This window comes from Malus domestica, chromosome 02 (genome assembly GCF_042453785.1).
Source record: "Malus domestica chromosome 02, GDT2T_hap1".
NCBI lineage: Eukaryota > Viridiplantae > Streptophyta > Magnoliopsida > Rosales > Rosaceae > Malus > Malus domestica.
In genome coordinates, this window is record NC_091662.1 from 30,608,685 (window position 1) to 30,632,554 (window position 23,870).

The 23,870-nt window shown below is 36.2% G+C and overlaps 3 protein-coding genes across 18 annotated transcripts in view; 2 read left to right on the forward strand and 1 right to left on the reverse strand.

Annotated features, from left to right (window-relative positions):
* LOC114821587 (rust resistance kinase Lr10-like) overlaps positions 1-23,870 on the reverse strand; it is a 90,474-nt gene that overhangs the window by 17,985 nt on the left and 48,619 nt on the right. For 2 of the 5 annotated variants that reach the window (XM_070809234.1, XM_070809240.1), the window contains exons 1-2: positions 11,606-11,623; positions 7,232-7,960 (exon numbers count right to left, since the gene is read on the reverse strand). In XM_070809234.1, coding sequence (XP_070665335.1) covers positions 7,232-7,328 — 97 coding nt within the window. In that variant the 5' untranslated portion in view covers positions 7,329-7,960; positions 11,606-11,623. Of the gene's footprint in view, positions 1-7,231; positions 8,010-11,605; positions 11,624-23,870 lie in introns of those variants that run through there. The other 3 variants (XM_070809236.1, XM_070809244.1, XM_070809245.1) reach the window with 3 other exon arrangements.
* The window catches only part of LOC103424112 (uncharacterized), a 74,125-nt gene that overhangs the window by 7,197 nt on the left and 43,058 nt on the right, over positions 1-23,870 (forward strand). For 4 of the 12 annotated variants that reach the window (XR_011573754.1, XR_011573774.1, XR_011573769.1 and 1 more), the window contains 7 exons: positions 2,167-3,320; positions 3,416-3,504; positions 4,012-4,078; positions 4,657-4,799; positions 5,111-5,225; positions 5,396-5,501; positions 5,708-6,416. The exons of 1 other annotated variant lie outside the window; for it this stretch is intronic. Coding sequence is in view for 1 of the 11 variants with exons in the window: in XM_070809311.1 (XP_070665412.1) it covers positions 2,181-2,207; positions 4,012-4,078; positions 5,111-5,225; positions 5,396-5,404 (218 nt within the window). In the remaining 10 variants the exon portion in view is untranslated. Of the gene's footprint in view, positions 1-2,166; positions 3,321-3,415; positions 3,505-4,011; positions 4,079-4,656; positions 4,800-5,110; positions 5,226-5,395; positions 5,502-5,707; positions 6,417-23,870 lie in introns of those variants that run through there. 7 more of the 12 variants (XR_011573756.1, XR_011573755.1, XR_011573760.1 and 4 more) reach the window with 7 other exon arrangements.
* LOC108174903 (rust resistance kinase Lr10-like) lies at positions 11,916-13,863 on the forward strand. The gene is made up of 2 exons (XM_029094336.2): positions 11,916-12,590; positions 12,735-13,863. The coding sequence occupies exons 1-2, from the start codon at positions 11,939-11,941 to the stop codon at positions 13,859-13,861; spliced, it is 1,779 nt and encodes a 592-aa protein (XP_028950169.2). The 5' UTR covers positions 11,916-11,938; the 3' UTR covers positions 13,862-13,863.

Genomic DNA, 23,870 nt, shown 5'->3' on the forward strand with positions numbered 1-23,870 from the left:
AACCGAAGAGGCACCACTTTCCCAACTTCAAGAGCTGGATCTCCTTGGATAAAGCTTGTCTGTAATCTTCACACGCAACATCAGCTTTCCAGATACCACAGATCACTTTTTCAAAGTGCTCTGACAGAGTTAAAACTTGTGAAGCTGGCAGCTCCCACTACCGTGCTATGACCAAGCAGGGTAAAGGAATATCATTATTACTTGATGTTAGGGAGACTCCTATATATGTCGACCTCCATCCCCAACGGACAGGCAAAGCTGCAAAAATGCTCAACCCTTCCTCTTATCTGAGAGGGCACTACCAACGAAGCCTTTCGAAATATTCAGCTTTCTTTCCCCCCGATAATACCTCTGTAAACAAGCTATACTAGAGCAAGAATATCTCATATCATCAGGGTTAAAAGCAAGAGTATCCCATATCATGCTTTTTCCCTGTCTTTTCCTTTGGCCTTGTTCTTACCTGCAAGACAAGGAGAAAGAGAGCAATCAGTCAGCACTTGGAATCAAGCTTCCAGCCAGGAACTGACTGCCTGGAACCCCTTACCTGATTACTTACCTGGCATTGCTCTCGAGTACTCATCTTCAACATCTTATGCTTCTAGGGAAGATCCCGCATCTGCCTGAGGAACAGATAGGGCAAGTGAGAAGGATACAAGGAAGCATGTGGAGACAAGCGTAACAGCACACGTGCCGATACATCCATTACTCTGTCAAAAGCAAAAGTATCCCATATCAGCAGGGTCGAACGTACTCTAGATTTGATGGACTTGTTTTGACCCTCAAATTCTTCAGTCGGCCTTATCTCTGGAGGAAACCAGAAAACCCTCCAGCCCAGTTCAAGAATAAGCCTGTGGAAAGTTACTTCTTCAAAAGCAAAAGTATCCCATATCATCTCTTCTCATTTTTCTTTTCTTTATCCTTCATGCTGCCTGCAAGATAGGGAGAATGTGAACAATCAGCCGGAGCTCTGATTGCTTACCTTGTCTGTCACCTCTTTCAGCAGATCCCCTAGCTCGGCGACTTGGGGGACTCCTACTACATGGTTTGTATCGCGCTTGACCAAGCCTGAAACTACAAGTAAGCTTCAAGTGACATTGATACATTACCTTGTGCATCTCCACCAGTTGCAGATACCACCCCTGGATGGAGGAAGAGTACTTCTAGAGAAAATGCCACATCTACCTATGAGACAGATAAGGAAAATCAAGACGATACCACTCCAGTACTTAGAAGTTTCGTGGTTACGAGATCATTCTCCCACAATATTTCCTAATGTCATTTGTACTAAATCATTTACTTGTACTCACTAAAGGAGAGCTTGAACCTATGTACTTGTGTAAACCCTTCACAATTAATGAGAACTCCTCTATTCCGTGGACGTAGCCAATCTGGGTGAACCACGTACATCTTGTGTTTGCTTTCCTATTTCTATCCATTTATATACTTATCCACACTAATGACCGGAGCAATCTAGCGAAGATCACAAAAAGTGACCGTTTTCGCTACCTAGGATCTATCTTGCAAGAGAACGGAGAATTAGATGGAGATCTCAACCATAGAATACAAGCTGGATGAATGAAGTGTAAGAGTGCATCCGGTGTGTTGTGTGACCGTCGTAGGCCACTGAAGCTCAAGGGAAAATTTTATAGGACGGCAATAAGGCCAGCGATGTTGTATGGCACAGAATGTTGGGCGGTGAAGCATCAACACGTACACAAAATGGGTGTAGCGGAGATGAGGATGCTTCGTGGGATGTATGGGCACACGAGAAATGATAAGATTGGGAATGAGGATATCCGAGGTAAAGTAGGAGTAGCCAAAATTGAAGGAAATATGAGAGAAAATCGGTTCTGGTGGTTTGGACATATGCAAAGAAGGCCTACTGACGCTCCGGTTCGAAAATGTGACTACTGGACAGAGGTTCAGGACCGAAGGGGTAGAGGAAGACCTAGAAAAACTTTGGAAGAGACCCTAAGAAAAGACTTGAGTACTTGGATCTAACGGAGGACATGACACAAAACCGAGCGCAATGGCGTTCTAGGATTCATATAGCCGACCCCACTTAGTGGGAAAAGGCTTTGTTGTTGTTGTTGTTGGTTGATTTTGTATGGACGATGTATTAATTTTTTTTTTTTTTTGGGATTTTGTGTATTGGGTATTGTGTAGAACCAGCAATGCAGGATCTGATCAGTCACGCCCGAAAAGGGGTTTGTTTCTCAAATCACATTAATTAATTAGATTATTAATGTGCGTTGGAAGGCTCTTCAATATGATTTCTAATTTCTCCTTTCCAGCATTCTCTTTTTGGTTTTTGGAGTATGTATGTGATTTGTATTTGATTATAGAATAAAAATTAATAAAACACGAGATGCAGCAATTAATTTGCATCCTTATGACAACACATATATGAAAGTGCATTCAATTTCAATGTGCGAATGTGTGACAGGACAGGATGTGCCTGCCTGCTGGTGGTGGTATGCTTGCTGTTGTTTCTTGCGTTGTTAATTTTTTGTGTGTTGATTTGATTAACAATTCAAGCGTATCTTATTTTTTTTGTGTTGGTTAGCAGCCAGTTTTATGGCCCCGATCTAGTGATGCTTCTCAGTGACTGGTAATTGCAGTTCATTGCCACCAGTTGGTCAGCTACCTGCTCTGAAAGAGCTCTACGTAGAAGGGATGAAAGTTGTTAAGAGTGTTGGTGTTGAGTTGTACGGGGGAAATCAACCATTTCAATGTTTAGAGAAGGTAAAGTTTCGGGAGATGCCAGAGTGGGAGGAATGGCAGCCTAGTCCAAGTGGATGTGAAAGTCCAGACTTTCCTCATCTTAAGGAGCTGAGGTTATCCGAATGTCCGAAGCTGAGAGGAAACTTGCCCACTCATCTTCCCTCCTTGAAAACACTTTATGTGAACAAGTGTGAGGTTCTACATAAAAACAGGGCCAGTAATACCCTGAACGTGGAATCCTTACGAGGATCTCTTGAAAAACTGACAATAAATGGATGCCCGGGTCTCTCATTGTTACTAGAGTCGATGGAGACGCTGCCGTCGCTTCAGAAGCTTGATATTGATAGTGTTGGTGGGAAAGAGTTGTTGGTGCAAATGGTGCACAACAGCAATCGTCTTCAAAGTTTTGACTTTATATAAATGTTCCTCACCCTTGTCGTTCCCTACAAATGGTCTGCCCACCACGCTGACGTCACCGAGCATAACAGATTGCAAGAAATTAGAATTCCTATCACGTGAGATGATGGCCAAATTGACTTCCCTTCAGTCTTTGCGTCTATCCAACAGCTGTGAATGCAAAGGCTTGAGTAATTTTTGTGAGTCTGCTGTTTGGTTTTTTTTTCTTCATTTTAGAGATTTTTCTACTGTTTGGTTTTTGGGTTTTGTCTAATTTTTGTGGTCTGCTTTATAGATTGTTCTCTTTGGAAGCTTCTTTCCAGCCTTGACCTTCTTCTTGCCTGGTGCCTTCTCATTGAGTATTGGAGGAGCATTAAAACACAGGTGTGTGTGTTTTGTCGATGTAAGAGATGAACGACATAAAAACATCCGTCTTTGTATTTTTTTGTGCTTTTTCTAACCCATCAATTTCTTTTGAGTCAACCAAATAGTCCCAAATTGCAACTTATGTTGTGAGGTATTATTGTCTAAAATTAAGTATGCATGTATATTTTATGTTTGTGCGCGCGCACACCTCCGCATGGTGTTAATCTCTGTGGGTCATCTATGTATATGTAGACATATCTATATGTGTATGTGTGGAATGCAACATATCGGATTTAGGTTATACTGTGCATAGTTTTATTGCCTGTTATTATCTACGATATCACTATGCCATTTCTATGCAGGCTCTGAAAGTTATCCATGAGCTTTATAAGCACTTACCATAATTTAAGCAGTCTGTTTTGGGTTCTTTTTCATTAGGTCATTAGCTACAGATTAATGGAGAAACGAGGACCATGCAACTGATTTGGGTTCTTTTTCTAATTTTCTGATTTTGGGGTTTTGCAGGGAGTACTGATGTACTGATTTTCTGGGATTTTTTTTGTCCTTGCAGGATTTTTGGTCTTTGGAATGGGTATGTGTTGTTTTTAACGTTTCAGTTCTAGCTTGTTCCGTTCTTCGTTGCTTCGTGATTCTCATTTTTTAGTGTTGGGTGATGGAAATTTGTTCAAGTAGTTGGTAGTTTTTTTAGAAAGTTGGCATTTTTAGTTATATTTTCTGTTTAATCCTAAATGTTAGACTGGAAAATCATTGAAATGACGGTTTTTTAAAAACTCATAATTTTTTTGTTCTGGGAGTTAAAAGCATCTTTTCCAGATTGGTTATAAGGGTTATGTTCTCTTCAATTGGTTCACCTAATTTTGATTAGTTTTAAGTTTTGTCCTTTTAAGTTTTGTCTTTTAAGTTTTGTTCTTTAAGTTGTCTTTTAAGTTTTGTTCTCTAAGTTTTGTCTTTTAAGTTTTATCTTCTGTGCTGTAATGAGAGATTTCTGTTGGCCTTTCGGATTTTGGCATGGGAAAGTTCACTTATTTGTCTAATTAGATTGTGTATGCCTTCGATTCTTTATTTAATTGTTCTGTTTGTGTTCAGGTGTGATGATCTAAATTTCATATGTTTGGAATTATTCACTTAACACCAATTTGTTACATTCAGATCTCCACCCCACATTTCACTAGTTCAAATTCCATAGAAGTCGGTTACTGCAGATTGCGTCTACAATTAGATCAGAGATCAACTGCTCTTTTGTTATCCTGCAGAAGATTGCTTTTGGGAAGGATCTGAAGTAGTTTCTTTCTGTAAGTTTATTCCCATGTAGCTCTGTCTTTTCTAATTGATGGTGTTGATATTACACTGTAATTCATGATGATGATTTAATTGTTTATTGATTTGTAATTGTTTGTGAATAATGTGGCATATATGACTTGCAATATGTGTTTGTATGAAAGGGATGACATATTATGTTGCTGACTTAATTGTTTATGTTTTTCATATTTGCGAATGGTGTTATGATCAATTAGGTGATTGCTGACCTGTGACTTTGTTTGGAGCTCAAATTTTGTGAGCATTACATTGGATTGTTTTGATGTTGTTTTGGTTGACAATGCAGGGATAGGAGAAACAAAGAGGATGACACTTATAACTGCCCTTCCCCATCGGCCGTCTTCAAATTTGGATCACAAGAAGGGAGCAACATAGGTGTTTTCCTTCTTCATTTAGATATGGTTAGTGTAAATAATTGGACAAAAGAGCCAAACAAACCCTGTTCTCTCAAATGGAGTCGATGATGTGGTCGATGGCCACCAGCCCCAACTCAAGAGTTTGGCCTTCATATAATTGGATTGTAGTATAATTTTATTTTGGTTCATTTCTTTTTTCCTTTATATAAGTGCAGGTGTTGTGATGTTTTGAATAAAGGGTGATGAAAGGTGGTTCACACACTTCCTCCTTACTTAAAGCAAGTGGAGATGATGGGTTGTATAAAAAGAAAAACTTGCCAGGTACTTCGATTTTCTATTTTATTAATTATTGTTTGGTTTTCCAAATGTTGTATTCACAAAGAGAGACCAATGATGTCTTTGAGAAACAAGTTTCTTTGTCTACATTGCGAGAATTTGCAGTTTGCAACTTTCATTGGTTATTATATTTGATTGAGTTAAACTTGGATTTCTGGATTTTGACTTTTTCGTTTGTTTCTTTGTTGTAGAGTTGGCTTCATTTCATTCCAGTAACTCTATTCCAGTAACTCTCTAAATAGGGCCAAGAACTCACTAAATAGGTAGTCAAGAGGAATTCAGTTTTGCCTTCAATTTTTGCCTTCTGTTTACATTCTTCCTGGATGCACTCTCACCGCTTCTCTCGCTTACCACTTTTGTCTCACTCACCGCTTCATCTCTTCTGTTGCTTACAAGGTCGTGTCATATATTTTTTTAATTTTGTGTGGTTTAATTTATTGAATATTTGAAAAAAGAGATAAAATTTTCAATTTACAATTACTGATATGATGTTTGTTTTGAAAATCATTAAGGTGAATGGAGAGATTTACAACCATGAAGAGCTGAGGAGCCGTTTGCCAAATCAGATTTATAAGGTCTCATCAATTATAAATAAACGACTTTTCATTCCCAATGACCTTTATCGTTTTTCTTAATGGGTTAGCTGAACATGAGGTAGATGCTGACTTTATAAAATATGAGAATGTTTTAGGATTTCATTCTAATTTTTTGGCTGTTTGATTACTTTGCTTTTCGTAATTTGTTTTGCTTATCGTCAATTGGATGGGACAACATATTTTTGTAACCAGTTTGTACTTTTTTTTTTTGTGGAAACTAACCAGTATGTACTTTTACCATCTCGGTTTTGATGGAATTGGAGCTTTCAGTAATGGGTTCTGAGGGAATTGGAGTTTTGAGTAATGGGTTTTTTAACAACTATAGTATCATTTGTGATTCTTTTATTTATAAGATATTATATAGGAAACTGTTATTAGCACTCTAATAATCTTATTCTACACTCGCGACAAGTGTATTTTTCTTTCTAATTATGGAAAGTTTGGAGTGCAAAATGAGAATTTTGGAGTGCCAATAACAATTCCCTATTATATATAGCTCTACTAAGAAGGCGACTGTATATGTCTTCATCCTGTTAAATTGTATATGGCTCTTGATGTCGGCTGAATTAAATCAAAATGAAAACCAAGCTGCTGATCTTACCAGCCCATATCACTTATCACTTATTTAAATTATTTGAAGATGCATACGTGGATTGGTGATTTTGTTGGATTCACTTAGCTCAAATATATGTTATCTGAGTCGCTACATTTGAGAATGTGATTCTGTTCCTACCACCATTTTGCCCACTTTTTGTGGAAATTATTCATTCCTGTTGTGAATAATATCCCCGGCAGCGAAGTGCGGGCGCATTTTCTAGTTTAAGTTAAATCACACAATGGGTCATCAATAATGACAAACTCGTCATTTATGCGAGTCAAACATGAGACCACCTACCTACTAGTTTAGTGGAATACCACAAGTGACATGTTGATACCTTTAAATCTCATATAATGGATTGCAGAATTAGGATATACCTAGTCTAATTTAGTCAGTGCGTGAACCCGAACAATTAACCAGGGTTTTATTCTTGCTTGAATGTTTGTAATATGTTCCTAGTTTGACAAGGCAATTATATTTCCGACTACAAAAGTTATTAATTTAGTCGAGAATTGACGCACCTGAAATGGTGTGAGGAAAACATGTAGACACATCAGACGCGGTCCATCCTGAGCATTGTGTATTAAGGATAAAGCTCAAAGCCATACATGAGGGCATTGTGTATGTCTTTATAAGAGAAGTTGCTGTAGTCCTCAACGTGGCCGGCAGCCAAACTCATCCACTCTACACTGCAACCCTCATCCAAATCCCATGCTTCCAACCTGCCCCCGACATAGTCATCGACCATGACATAGCTATACGTTTTTGGTTGACTCGAAGAAGAAGAAGAAGAAGAAGTATTATTCAAGCATGGAGCAGTGTCCACGTACAGAGAAGAATTCGATGGATTCGAACACTTCAAGTAATATATAGATAGAGAATTGATGTCATAGGTGGGCCAATATAGAGAATCGATGTCCTCGATGGGCGGAATATTTTGAGACATGGAAGAGCAATTGTTGTTGTCAAGCCCAGGATCTAGAAGTCGGATTGTTTTGTTAATGTAGTTGATTGCCTGGACATAGTATTTTCCGGAAGAAGGTAGGTCTAGTACTGTAATGTTGCTCTCACAGGACAGAGTAAACCTTACGTCGCCACAGTACTTTGGATCATCGTTCAGTCGAAAAGGATGGCTTATGTTGTGGATATGGCCGCAGGATGAAGTGCAGGACTTGGCACTACTGTTGTCAGCGTTACAAGTTTCACTGCAAAAGCAAAGAAGAAGAAAGGCTAAACTTAAGGTGAAGGACCTGGTTCCACTGATTTCCATTGCTCTGAGAGAGAGAGAGAGAGAGAGAGGGCACTATAGCTTAAACACCAAGGAGTTATATAATATGGGAGGGGTTAAAGCACCTCGCTTAAAGTTGCAGTAAGCCCGTCAAATATCCTAGGGAAAAGTCGGTCAATGCTGTCCTATAGAGAAAAGTCGGCCTTGATGTTTGACACGGTCACACTCTCTCTCTCTCTCTCTCTCTCTCATTGACGAGGGACACTGTAATTGAAAAAAAAAATTGTTATTCAGAGATAGATCTTGAAATTCTTATTTTATATAAAAAAAAGGGGTATTTAGATTTTAGGACCTATATAAGATAATTTTTAGATTATAAGGTTTCAAAATCTTATTTTAGTCCCTAATTTAATATTCATCGCCACATCATATTATAAGATACCTCTATTACCTACCATATTTACAAACTTTGCCATTTAAATTGTCAACCTATTCTATAATTAAGGCTTAAATATATTCCGTTAATAAACCATTCGTCAATAAGATAAATCCAACTATGGTAAATTATACTAATTTATACTTGCTGACAAACAAATTAAGTCTATAGTAATTTTAGGTCAGTCACCTTAAGAAGTCGAAGATGAAAAAATCAAATACAAAAACAATAGGTTAAAAAAATTAAATAATAACCCTTAATATATATATATATATATATATATATATATATCACAAAAAAAAAGTATAACAACTCCTTATTGTCTATATATAGGAATTGCATAAGTGTCGGTACATATGTGTAGGTACATACATGCACATAGGTACGGAAGTATCGGTATGGAAGTGCCGGTACATACGTACACATAGGTACGAAAATATTGATACGTTAGCATCGGTACAAAAGTATCGGTGCGGAAGTGTCGATACTTATGTACATATATATAGGTACGCAAATATTGATACATAAACATCAAAAGAAAAAATCGGTAGATTCGATGTATGAGAAGGTAAAAATAAATCATCAACACTAGAAAAAAATGATAAAAGTAAATCATGCACTATTAGATGCATAAGAAGAAGAAATATTAGATGTGGATGGTGGCCCTAGCCCTCTCTTCTAACACGGTTGAAGATAATTTTTTGGGTTGGACAAAAAGTTTCATTTTTAAGGAGAACCATTTATGTTAGCAATAAAACTGAAAAGTTATAAATAAAATAAATATAAGACATTATAATTCACTCAAGGATAATATAGGAAGAAAAAAATTACATAAAAGGAATTAACTCTGACATTAAATATAAATGCTGACTTGGACATAAGTCAAAGGACTATAATTAGTTTTTTATCTTGGTTAAGGTTTTAGTCTAAAGATAATCTTTTTCAAGGATTAATATCTAGTTTCCTATAAAAAAAAACACCTAATATTAATCATTCAAATGAAATTGTTAAAATTAAGTATAAATAATACATAATGAAAACTGAACACATACAATCAACGGTCACGACCATGAAATCCTCCGGATCCTCAGAAAAAAATCCGACGATGATCTTTTTCTGTGTAAAATAATTTGAGGGTATAATACTGGATGTGCGATTAAACCGAAGAACCCACCCACCTCCATCTTCTCTGACCAACTTGAACCCAGCCACTACTACATGTCATCCCGACAACCCACTCTCAGCTTCCCAAACCGCCATTTTTCACCCAATGGAACATTTAAAGAAAAAATCCATCTGCAAATCGAAAACCACCGAAAAAAATTAAATCAGATACATTGGAAAAAACGCAAAACTCAATGGAACAACACTGGCGTGGAAGAGAAAAAAAGCAGAAGGTGAGAATGGAGAGAAAGAAGCGAACGGAAAGAAAAAGCAAAGAAGAGGTTGGAAACGGAACAACAGAAGAACAATAGAAGAACAGAAATGGGTATGGGAAACGGAACAACAGAACAAAAAGCAGGCGGTGTATAGAGCAAGAAAAGCAAACCTCACGATGACCAACACGTGCTAAGAGAGGCCCCGGTTCACTGTGTATCACATTTTTTAATATTTTTTTTGGTCTTCCCACCGGCTATACATGGGATTCCAAAATTAAGAAGGTATAAATTTTTATTGTTTCTTGTGCCACAAACCATGTGGCCCAGTCTTAATCACATTTTTTAAATATTTTTTTTGCTCTTCCCATCAGCAGTACATGGGTTAAAAAAATTAGGAAAGTATAAATTTTTATTGTTTGTTGTGTCACAAACCACGTTGCCCGGTTTTAATCACATTTTTTTAATATTTTTTTGTCTGCCCACCAGCTAGGTTTAAAGAATTAAAAAAGGACTAAAAGAAAGACTCCACAGATGGAGGAACATGGGAATAGAAAGGGCAAATTTGGGATTTTACTGTACAAAAAAGACAAAAAGTAACTGCTGAAGACTAACTTGAGGGGCATTTTGGTCTGCACACTGCCCTAGAACAGTAACCATCGGATTGGGTTTTAGTATATATAGAATATGTTTAGATAAGGACAATAAACTTAGAATTTTGCCAAAAGTCAGAATTTATAAATTGATACAATCAATTCATTTGTTTGGATTCATAAACATAGAAATTTAGACTTTCCGCGTGAGAAAAAACTTGGAATTTGGGACCTTCAATTCTCATGTTTAAATTTCATGTAAATAGGTGTCATTTATAAATTTCAGTAAGTGAGAGTTTAAAAATAACAAACATGTATTCAAATTTCATTCCTCCTTTGGTTAACCAAAAAAGAAAATTTATAAATTCTAGAAAATAAAATTTCTTTATTTTAATTTCTGTTATTTTAAAATTCTTAGGGCTTGTTTGGTATTCTACTTGAATCCAACTTTTTAAACTAAAAAATAATTTTCAAGTTTTAGGCCTTAAAAACTTATTTGGTAGAACTATTTAAAAAAACTGAACTTAAGACTAACTAAAAAATATAATATATTATCTAAAAACACAAAAAATGAGTTTTTAGAATTTTTAAACTTAAATTCACTCATTTCTTTTCTCTCCCTCCTCCCCTCTCACTCCAAATCTCTCTCTCTCTCTCTCTTTTCTTCTTTCTCTCTCCCCTTCTCTTTTTTTTAACCTTTTTTTGTCTCTCATCTAATCCGCTCTCTTCATTTTCTCGGTTCTTTCTCTCACTCATATTCCTCTCTATCTCCTCCAATTCTCTCTCTTCATTCTTTTTCAACCAATAATTTCTTACTTTTTTCCTCTTCTCTCCTCTTGATTCTCTCTCTTCATTCTTTTTCAACCAATCATTTTTTACTTTTTTTCCTTCTCTCCTCTTTCTCCCTCGACTTCCTCTTTTTGGATCTCTTTGTTCAGTTTGAGCTGTAAGATTTAAAATTATTTTAAATCGTATACCAAACAAGTTTTTGAGTCTTAAAGAAAATTGTTTTTCAAAAAATGTTCTTAAGAAATGTTTTGAGAAATGATAAAAAATTTCAAATAAGATACCAAACAAGCCCTTAATAATCTTAAATTTTCCCATCCAAACAAAAAATTTTCTTGTCATAGAACTTTCAATTGGAATCAAAGAAGACAATCTTTTCACAACTAATTATTCTCACCAAAAGCAATTTTTATTTTAAAGCAATCAATACCAAACTGCAAAAGCAAAGTAGGAAGGCTAAAATTAAGGTGAAGAACCTGCTTCCACTAATTTCCTTAGGAGGGAGAGAGAGAGGGGGAGAGAGAACCAAGCGAGCGAGCAGAGAGAGAAAACACCAAGTAGTATTCTAATGTTGGTGGGGTTAAGTCACCTTCCGTGAAGTTGCAGTAAGGACTTCTATCCCAGAGAAAAGTCAGTAAATGATGTTGACACAGTCAGTCAACGACAAAGACAGAATTGTGTAACCATAATTCTCTCTCTATCTCTTTTTCATTATCGGATGACAGTGTAACACTACTACGTATATATCTCTGCTCAATTATTGAAAAGAAAAATCCATGTGCATTATTTTTATTATTATTATCTCAGAAATGCAGAAATTGATCATCTCTTCCTTTTGCATATTGATACTGGTTTTCTTCAAACTAGTTGAAGCAAGTCAATATGTGTGCGCGAAATCCAACTGTAGCAATGATCAAAGCGGGGCTATCCATTTCCCATTAAACATCAGGCGCACACATCATTGTGGTAATTCTGGGCTTGAATGCAATGGGAGATATGAACAGCAAATACTAATAAAATTATTTGTCAAAGACATAGATTACAAGCGTCAGGAAATCCAAGTCTATTCCCCAAGTAACTGCCTGCTGCTAAAGCATGTTGAAATCCCAAACATGCCACCCTCTCCCTTCAACGTGTCAGTCGATGACTACATGAGTAACCTTACCTTATTCAGTTGTCCTACTTCTTTTGCAAGACGAGATACGGATGTGTATCAAGTCCCCTGCCTCGGCGACCGTGGCAAGAGAACTTATGCCATTTATTCTGATTATGGTTTTAGAACTCTCTTCCGGAATCTACAATCTTGTACAAAAATGTATGATGTTTTATCAGTTCCAATACCCTCTGAATATTATGTTCTTCGTTTCAAATGGTCTATACCAAATTGCAGAAAATGTGGAGAGGGAAAGAGGTGTGAATGGCAGAACAATGAAATTAAATGTATTCAATGGAGGAAACCAAGTAAGGATAACATATGTATTCATTGCTAGTTTTAAACATCTTTACATTTGTTTCTCAGTAATTATTGTTTAAAACATGTCCAATCCATTTTTACTATGAATATTAACTGACAGTCTCATTTGAATTTGCCTTTATCTTTTACAGGCAACACATGGAAATTAGTGGTCACAGGGGGAATCCTGGGTTCTTTGCTTCTTGTTCTACTGATGATTGCAGCATATCGGGTATATAGCGTTGATAGAAAGAAAAAAGAGATTCGATTACGAATTGAAAGATTCTTGGAGGATTACAAAGCACTCAAACCAAGCAGATACTCGTACGCAGATATTAAGAGGATTACAAATCAATTCAAGGACAAGTTGGGCAAAGGAGCCTATGGAACTGTCTTCAAAGGAATGCTCTCTTCTGAATTCTTTATTGCTGTCAAAGTCCTCAACAGTTCCAAGGGAGATGGGGAAGAGTTCGTAAATGAAGTGCGAACGATGGGTCATATCCACCACGTAAACGTGGCTCGCTTGGTTGGATTTTGTGCTGATGGATTTGTACAAGCTCTTGTTTACGAGTTCTTCCCCATTGGTTCCCTGCAGGATTTCATTTCATCTGCAGATAGTAAGAATTCATTTCTTGGTTGGGATAAGCTGCAAGATATTGCCCTAGGCATAGCCAAAGGAATTGAATATCTTCACCAGGGATGCGATCTACGAATCCTGCATTTCGACATCAAACCCCATAATGTTTTGCTAGACCAAAACTTCACTCCAAAAATTTCTGATTTTGGTATGGCCAAGTTATGTTCCAAGGATCAAAGCTTGGTGTCCATGACTACAGCTAGGGGGACCATGGGCTACATTGCACCTGAAGTGTTCTCCAGGAATTTCGGAAATGTGTCTTACAAGGCAGATGTCTATAGCTTTGGAATGCTGCTGCTTGAGATGGTAGGAGGAAGGAAGAATATTGGTTCAATCACGGATAACACTACAAATGAAATTTACTATCCACAGTGGATTTATAATCTTCTAGGGGAAGGGGATGACCTACGAATCCACATTGGGGAAGAAGGAGACGGTAAAATTTCAAAGAAACTTGCAATTATAGGGCTATGGTGTATCCAGTGGCACCCGTCGGATCGTCCTTCCATGAAAATAGCGGTTCAGATGTTAGAAGGAGGAGGAGAAAGCTTGAGTATGCCGCCTAATCCCTTTGTGCCTACTGGTTCTACAACTAGGAATGCAAGACGCCTAGAGCTAGAAGCTATTGCTGAATTAGAGTAAAATGTATATGCAGATATATAGACGTATAGATATAGTAATATTTACATTGAATAAGATACCGTTTGATAACCATTTCGTTTTCAGCTTTTAATTTTTATTTTTCACTTTTTTGAAAACTGAAAACTAAAATCTTGTTTGGTAAATACTTTTAGTTAAAAAAAAATGAAGACTGAGAACTAAAAAGTGAAAGCTCAAAGGAAGTAGATTAAAAGTAGTTACCAAACAAACCGGAATCTCAATAATAAAAAAGATTGAATTGCACAATGCAATCCAAACCAATCAAAACATTAAAATAGCAAAAAAATTAAAATTCTAGTTGATTAGATTCTGAACATAGTAAAAATGAACAGATCCGATGAAAAAACAAAAAATTCTCAGATAAAAATAGGGATAAAGTAGAATATTTATAAATAGCTCATTGTCTCTTATGTCATCAATTATTTCTATAGTATATACAGGTTTTTGGAAAAATTAGGTTCCCATCCCTTATTTTCATATTACATTGATTGAAATCTTATTATTTTTCTATTTTAGATCAAGGTCCCTTGACTTATTCCATGTCATCATTTTAGTATTTAAAATATTACACGTCATCATAAACGAAATCTCATCCCTTTCTGCATTTAAGGCAAAATAAACTATATAAGTAAGTTTAAAACAAGGAAAATCCATTTGAACTCCTCCATTCTTCTTCTTCCCTTATGCACATCTGGAATCTACAACACCCCAAACCCAATTTTCTCCATTTTTCTTCATTCCTGAATTGATCCAATGCATATATGTTGAATAAACCTATTGTGATTAAAATACAAATTAGCATCAATGATTTTATCGGCTTGTGAGATTTGTGTGGCATAGGCAAGGCAATGCAGGCATCGCTTTATCAAAGAATCTGGTTGATTCAAACATGCAGAGACTGTAGAGTGAGCGGGCTATGTAAAAACTGTACCATTTTGAAGTCATTTTCTTTTGTTCTTTACATTTTTTTTTCTTTTATTATTATATATTAGTCTTGATTATTCAATGTCTGGTTGGCTACACTTATATCCATGGGTACATTTTTAATCTACATGTTTCGTTCTAATATATCTATTGCTATAATATGTTTTGGTTGGTTCAAATTTGTTTTACATAAATATATGGGTACAAAGTTTTTGTAGAATATTATGTAAAATGGTTTTTAAGGTTGCTGCATTTTACGTACCCACATATGCATGTCTATAAAACAATGTGGTATGATGTACATTCTTTTCTTTGAGTTTTTAAATGTACCCATGAGTTTTCTTGTAAATTCGGTATGTACCCATATGCTATTTATGTTATGGGTACATACATTATTTTTGGTCTAAGTTCATGGGTACATTACTTTTGTATGTATGAATTCATGGAGTACATTATTTCCCTTAATACTACTCAATAAAATTCACAAAAATATGTGTAGCGTGCATGATTTTTTATTGTAGAAATTGTTTGTTTTTTTTAAGTCTCATAATTCATGAAATTTGTACATATATGATCACATAAATTTTTTAATTTTATTAAATTTCTTTTAGACTTGATCGATTGATTGAATCTCATAATACTAGGATTTTGAATTACATAAATTCTTGGATTTAAATCCCTTAAATGTTGAACTGCAATCAATATTTTAAATTACAGTTTTTTATTTAAGATATCAAAAAGATGACATGGAAATATAGTAATACTAAAATGCTGAGGTGTACAAAGTCAAAGGACTTTGATAAAAAAATAAAAAACAATAAGATTTCAATCTAACAATTGAATTGACTAGGGATCGGAACCAAAATGACCCTAGATTTTTATTGAGTTTAATCTTAATAAAAAAAAGACTTCTTGTATCACAAAAAATACAAGAACCATTATTTGAATGAAATAAAAGCTATGGGATGGAGATATAAATGGATCCTTTATTTCACAATTGGATTATATTTATTTGATACACTGTTGTCAATATGAATGCTGAGAAAAGACTACAAAAGAAAAAAACAATTTATAAATATAACTAACAATTCCAATTTCAATCAATTAGACAATTAGAATTATAAGAAGAAAAAAAAAAGAAATTTCAGTTTTCAGTTTAAAAAAAATGAAAAAAAAATGGTTATCAAAGCCGTCCAAATAATACAAGTTTGTTTCCACTCTTTGTTTAAGCATAGATGCCAATTTTTGTTTATCATTTTTTTAACCTTTATTTTTTGTTACAGTAGAAGCCCTGGAAGGAAATCGAGCACTGGACTTACCAAACTCTTAACTTATTTCTACACACCAAGAGCTTGATTTCGGTTCTTATTTATACTATTTAAGCTATAAGCCGTGACAAGAATTAGAGAACTATCATTTGTTGTGAGCTTCAATTGGTTAGCACTTTGTATGTTTTCATTAGAATATATATTTCACTTAGACTTTCTTATTAAAAAAGGGATCAGCTGGTGACTTTACCACGACAATCCAATTTTATGGGGGTCATGAATACTCACAAAGGCATTTCAGCCTCCCCCTATATCTACCGTCGCGTGATTCACCATTGTCAGAAATCGAACCCAAGACGTGTTGTATAGAATACGGGCCTAAAATTCATTTCTAACCACTGAGTCACCCCGCGTTTGATTATATTTCACTTAGACTTATCTTGCGGTATAGCATGTCATCCCCGCCCAAGTTTTTCCCTTCGCGTTGACTTTGGGATACCAAAACTTGCCAAACAAAGTAGATTGATTAGTAAGCGAAGCTAATTATTCGACTAAACATTGTTTAGAATTTTAATTAAAAGAACCAATATGAATCTGTTTTTTTTTTTTTTGACAAACTATAACGTTAAGGAGTTAAATTGTTAGTTGTTAAGAGTACGGGGATAGGTGAGGATCGAACCTCCACCATAGTGCATAGACATTATTGGTTCTACAACTGCTGTAAATCACATAAAACAAAACGTAATACTTTGAGGATGGAAGACACTTCGTGGATAGCGGGCAATCAACACTATCAGTTGCTATCCAAAACTTGGAATTATGTTTATTGTCCGAAGGATTTTTCTTCCATTAAATTGCTAAGGAAGATGAGGATGGGTAGAGTGTCTAAATGTCAAGGTTGATAAGAACGTGTATGGTGTTCAGCTTGCGATTGAGATTTGTTGAGTGGCACAACAAACCACATAAAATTTTCTAAATGATAAGCTTGAGTATAATTTTTTACCACGTATTTATCTTTAAAATCATTATAATTAGATTTTCTCTTAATTAATATAGACCGTTAGATTCATCTAATGACCCAAGTTTTTTTCCTCTTTTCTTTCTACTCTTTTTTTCTTCTCTGATTTTCCATTCACCGTGTAGCAGTCGTTCTTCCCCAACTAAGTTTCTTATTTTTCTTCACAAAAAAATTGTAGAAAATATTAAGAAAAGAAAAGTCATCAATATCAGACTCGACCAGGTAATCGTTCCAACCTTCCCAGCAACTCTCAGTCTTAACAAGGCACCAAATTTTCTCCGCCACCTAACTCGTCATTCATTTATGGGTGTTTCAAGCTTGGTGAAAATTGATAGAGTTCCATGTGTGTACACGGATGTGAACATATTGGCCACTCTCTAATGTGTTGGTTTATCACAAAGAACCCAGATACAAAATTTTAAAAAGCAAACAATTACAACTTCTCAAATATTATCTAACAAACTTTCAATGAAATGTTGCTCATAATTGAAAAAAGGTTGACGAAGGACGGAGTTGGAGTTATTTTAGATGGGGAAGAGTTAAAAGAAGGAAGCACCATTTAATTAATAAAAGCGATTGGAGAAATAGTAATTCAATGGTGGGCGTTTTTAAGGTGTGGACCTTGTATCACACCCCGATTCCAACATACATTGAGGATCAACACGTGACATGGGGACATAGGGGACATAAATCTTATGTAAGATACAAAATGAAATACTATAAATAATATCCCAAAATGAATATGATAGTGGGTTCACCCCTATAAAATATATACGAGTTTGTACATTCACAAAAAAAAAAAAAAAAAAAAAAAAAAACACATACACACACACAAAACTCTCGCTAGGCCAAGACTTGCCCATGGTGCTCAAAGGAAAGTCCCAAAAGAAAGAGTACAATGAAGGATAAAGGGGTAACCTAAACACTCCAAGTCTCTGATCTCTGCACTGCTACCCTCACCGGCTCCTCGTAATCTACTCAGACCTATCACATGTACAAACAGTGCCTACATTGTGGGAATGGTGCATCGGGCAAACAAAAACCCGGATAAGCTGCAAAACTCGTGTGAGTGACAATAATGCAACATATGTGATAATCAAGAAAAACATACCATCGATCGCAGTTTATAAACCTCAAATATAACTTCATACTTATGAAATCATAATCAAGTCACTGAAAACTTCGAATGAGTCACCCAGACATCCAACGACTTTTTAAAATCAAATCTCAGAGATTCCAAAACTATCATTCACAAATACACTAAAAACTAGGGCTAGAGTGACACAGTTCGGCCAAAGACTACATAAGTAACCAAACAAGAAGTGGCCCCCCATAGCGGATTAACCAAGCAGAGCCACTCCTGAAAAAGTAACCAAGTAGGTAGTGACCCCCATCACGGATTAACCAAGCAAAGTCACTCCTACGAAACTGTTAGGTAGTGATCACCCATCGCGGATTAACCAAGCATGATCACCCCTAAGTACGTATGGCCATACCTAAGAAATAAGGATCGCCCACCGCAGATTAACCAAGCACGATCCAAAAATATTATGGGTCCCCTATCACGGATTAACCAAGCATGACCATCCATGTACCACTACTACATGGTGTAAATTCGGTGTCACCTAACCTCGTGACACTAGGGTAACGGTCCTTTACTAGCCCTCACGTTTTTCAAACATTTCAAATATATAATTTAAAACACAATTCATAAACATTTCGAATAAGGAAGTCACATAGTGTTTAATAATGTAGGTCAATGGAAAACTTTAAAAACAATTATTTAGCATAAAACATATTTTAGAAATCCATGTTGTATCCACAAAGTATACTAGCATGGGAGATTTTCAGGGTAATAACTCTATCATATATATTAAAGTCACTCACCTGGAGTCCACACTAACGCACCCTAACACGAATATCAAGACGTCACGTACTATCATCTGTAACATCCCACATCAACCAACGGAGAGAGGGTGATGTGCCTTATATGTACATGCCCACCTCCATAGCATGAGACCTTTTGGGAGCTCACTGGCTTCATATTCCATCGGAACTCCAAAGTTAAGCGAGTTTGGGCGAGAGTAGTCCCAGGAAGAGTGACCCACTGGAAAGTTCTCGTGTGAGTTCCTAGAAACAAAATCGTGAAGGCGTGGCCGGGGGGGGGGGTTAAAGCGGACAATATTGTGCTACGACGAAATTGAGACTGAGATGTGACAGAATGGTATCAAAGCCACTCTGCCGTGTGGTGCGAGTGTGCCGACGAGGATGTCGGGCCCCTAAGGGGGGTGGATTGTAACATCCCACATCGACCAACGGAGAGGAGGTGATGTGCCTTATATGTACATGCCCACCTCCATTTAGCACGAGGTCTTTTGGGAGCTCACTGGCTTCGGATTCCATAAGAACTCCGAAGTTAAGCGAGTTCGAGCGAGAGCATTCCCAGGATGAGTAACCTACTGGGAAGTTCTCGTGTGAGTTCCCAGAAACAAAATTGTGAGGGCGTGGCCAAGGCCCAAAGCGGACAATATCGTGCTATGGCGGAGCCGAGATTGGGATGTAACATCGTCACCTAAGACAAAGTACAAGTCCACATTTAAAGTTCTTCGTGTATTCACATAATAAAAAATTTCCATATGCCCCCTACAACTAATGAAGAGAAATCGAGACACGTTGACAAAAAGTCAACTGTTGATCAACGGTAGGGTCCATAACCCTACGTAACTCGATCTGCAAGATCCAGCCACTGTATTTGTGATTCATAAGTTCCTAAGGTCCTTAAATCTTACGTACAATAACATACTAAACTTTGGTGACGATCTAATTGTCGAATCATCATTTGCTATAATGTTCAAATGACGCAAATTCATCAATCAGATGTTAAATATGGAATCGGTCATCGAATTTAGCTTAGGAAGGTCAAGTGGTGTCTCGAGCCACGTGCTGCCGTGCGCAGCAGCTGGCAACCCAAATTCGTCGGAAAAATCACCTAATTCCAAAATGAATGTCGTTAGACGTGGAGTAAATTGTATACCTGTGAAGAAGCCCAATTTGGTCGGGAAGTGGCCTGAAATCACTTTAGACCGTCGGAAACCCTAAAATAGGTGAATCTCGATTCGTCATCTCCGGTATTCCACCGTCCTCAAACTTGTTTAGGGTTTGCTCCTGGTCTCAAAAGAATGCTAATGATGGTGGTGATTGAAGGAGAATGTTTCAGAAATAATGAATCGTCGACGAGGGTTTCACGAAACCGACATGGGTGTTCCTTGTGGAACTAAGACCAAATCTCAACGGTTTTGGCTAGAAATGGATGCTGGGATGTCGTGGTGAGGTTTGGTAGTGATGGGAGGTCGAAGAAAGCCAAAAAAATCGACGAAAAAACAGTCGTCGGAGTCGCAGGAAACGGGTTAGAAAAACGAGTCGCCAGGTCTGAAACGGGTCGAAGGCTTTTGGGACAGCTACTTACTCTCTCTTCTTTGATTAGTCACTCCACTCACTCTCTCATTTGATTAGTCCAGCCTTCCCACATGGTGGGAGTTCCCTCATATAGTAACCCAAAATTTACTATTTAAATCTGGTATCGAACGTTCGTAACTTTTTCGTTATAGTTTCGATTCGCAAACAGCTTTCGCCTACGCGCTCGTATGATCGAATTATACTCGAAAACATTAATTGTGACCTCGAAAAGGTCTACGAGTTTTAAAAGATTAATTACAAAAATTCACACCTTGTAACTATACGATCCAAATTCTAAAATTAACGGAATTAAAATAAACTAAAAATAATGTAAACACGAAATACAGACTTTAATAATGAAATACGTAATTAATAGTAGTATTCCGGGAACGGGATTTCACACCTTGCGTCCGGACCTTGAGTGCGGATCAGAATCCAAAGGTCGTGATCTGACAAGCTCATGCATAGAACGGAGTCGTTGTGACCCAATGCAATTCAAAACTTTTATGTTTTTTTATTTGCTGGGTACGTTTTTGTAGGAGGAAAAGGGGAAGTCGAGGGATTCTTTGCGCATTAAAGAGGGAAAGAGAGAAAGGGGGAGCTAAGAGGTTCTTCGCGCGTTAAATTTTTGCTTCTAATTTTGCAACCTAGAAATAAAGTATTTTCTTTATGGTTTATGGTTCAAGAATATAATGGATGCAACCTAAAAATGTTTCTTTTTTTATTTTTTACTTTTTTTCTTCTTATGTTGGCTTTTGGTTTATTTTTATAACGCACTATATATTAACTAAATTTATAAACATTTTGTATCTTTGTTGCAGTCAAATTAATCATATGGGTCGGCATGACTAAGTTCGACTGAGACATACAGATGTTTTGCAATCTTAAGTCTAACCTGACACACCTCGACCTCAATATCCAGTGAACACCAAAATTAAGGTGTGCTGGCCATCATCCGGATGGGTGACGAAACCATAATATGCATGAAAACATAACTAAATTATCAACCAATAAAATCTATTGAAAAATTTGGCAGAACATCCCTTAAAATAGGGATATGCCCAAATTAAAAACACTTGCACATGATCACAATTATTCAAACACATCCCGAAGGGCCACACTTAATGGGACTTCGACCATCTATTACATGCATGAGAATATGTTCAGAGAATAATTACCCAAATACGTCTTATTAAAATATTGAGTAAATACCATACAAGATAGAATACGTCAGAGCTGTTGCAAAATACCTCAACGTCGGATGTAATCACTGATAGAATTACTGAATCATGTATAAATGGAAAGCTGATAAATACATGTAATTTGAGTGGATACTTACCAACAGCATGGATACAATATCATCCACCAGTCGTAACTAGTGAAAACTGGATAATATAATCATGTCATTGCCGAGTAATCTCAAGGCAATGACAAGATGAGAATGTAACTGAGTAATCATATCATTACTAAATAATTTCAAAGCAATGACAAGCTGAGAGTATAACCGTATAATCATGTCATTACCGCGTAATCTCAAAATAATGACAAGCTGAGAGTATAACTGTAGTACCTCTTATTAGTGCAATGCATGATATGAATTCCATCTCACATATATATGCAAGCCATAATCAAACCAATAAACATCCAACAAAAGCCACAATCCTTTTAACATTCGACCACAAGATCAATTTTCATATTTCCCAAACCTAGGTTCCGAAGCATTGTTTCGAATTATTAATACAAGAAACCACCACCACCTCAATCAATTCCTATTCATAAGTGTAAGCAATTACTAAATGCATCACTTTCGACTCTAGTCTTAATTAGATTACTTGGGATACTCATTCACACCATCAGATCCACGTACAATTTTGATAAACTTTAAATAGCATGGTTAAAATAAATGAAACATTTGAATGAAACACTTTTAGAAAATAAGTGAAGATGTTGTTTACAAATATAGATGCATCTGTATATAAAAGCTTTGGCGGTTGATTCGTATACTTCCAGAGATATAAGCAAGTTCATTGGAATATGCATACATGGTTAATGTATTACGGTATAATTAATAAGAAAACAATTGCATCCCCTTCAGATTATATATATATATATATAGACACACACACATACACATACATACACACAGGCCCTTTATGCAAAGGAATTTCCATTTTTTTTCAAAAAATGGGGATTAGTTGTGGGGCCCACGCTGCATTGAACTTTAACGATCCGAACAATCTATTTTGTAAGTCTCGATTCATAGATCATCCTTGCAAAAATTCAATTCAATCCGAACCCTTTTGCCTATTTAATTATCAAGATAAAATTTCATTGTTTCTTATATAACAAAGTATTCGTTAATTTCTTTGAACTCAATTAGATATCTTAAACATTTCCGATTTGGCTAATATTTTGCAAAGATGATCTATGTGGTGCAACTTGAAAAATAGACGATTTCGATTGTTAAAGTTCGATGTGGTGTGAACCCTACAATTAATCTTCATTTTTATAAAAGAATGGGAACCCCTCCCCTTAAAGGTTTCCTATGTATATATTTGTTCTTCAGACATATGCAAAAGGTAATGTAAAACCAATGAGAACTTAAATAGATATTCCATACATAGGACAATTCCATATATGCTTTTTCAACATTTATATCGAAAAGCCAAATTGTTTTGAGGAAATTAATTGTAGTAATGGTCCCTTAACTTTTATCTTATTGGAGCAATGGTCTCTCAACTAAAAATTCATGACCATTGGTTCCTTAACTCCACAAAACGTGTAGTTATGGTCATTTTCATTAACTCCGTCAGAACTTTTGTTAAAACAAGTAATGTTAGAAGAATCATTGCTACAATCAGGTTAAAGTTGGGGACCATTGCTCTAATTGAATTAAAGTTGAGGGATCATTACTCCAAATTGCTTAAAGTTCAAGGACCATTTCTACAATTTTCTCATCTAGTTTCCCATATTTACCCCATGATTCAGCTTCACATGCATTGCACATGACTCATTTTGACAAAAGTTTTAACGAAATTGACGAAAATGACCATAAATGCACGTTTTGAAGAGTAAGAGACCAATGGTCGCAGATTTTAGTTGAGGGATCATTGCTCCAATTTGGTTAAAGTTGAGGGACCATTGCTACAATTTGCTCAAATGTTTCGTATGCGAAAATAGGCATTTGTAAAGTTTGGCTTGTTCATGGCATTATTACTTTAGTCTAAAGTAAGGCTGGAAATGGCACTGTAGAAATGAATAGTGTTCCAATCCGAATTTCAGTTTAATTACAACAATGCCATTGCTCTTTGTGTTGCCTTTAGGT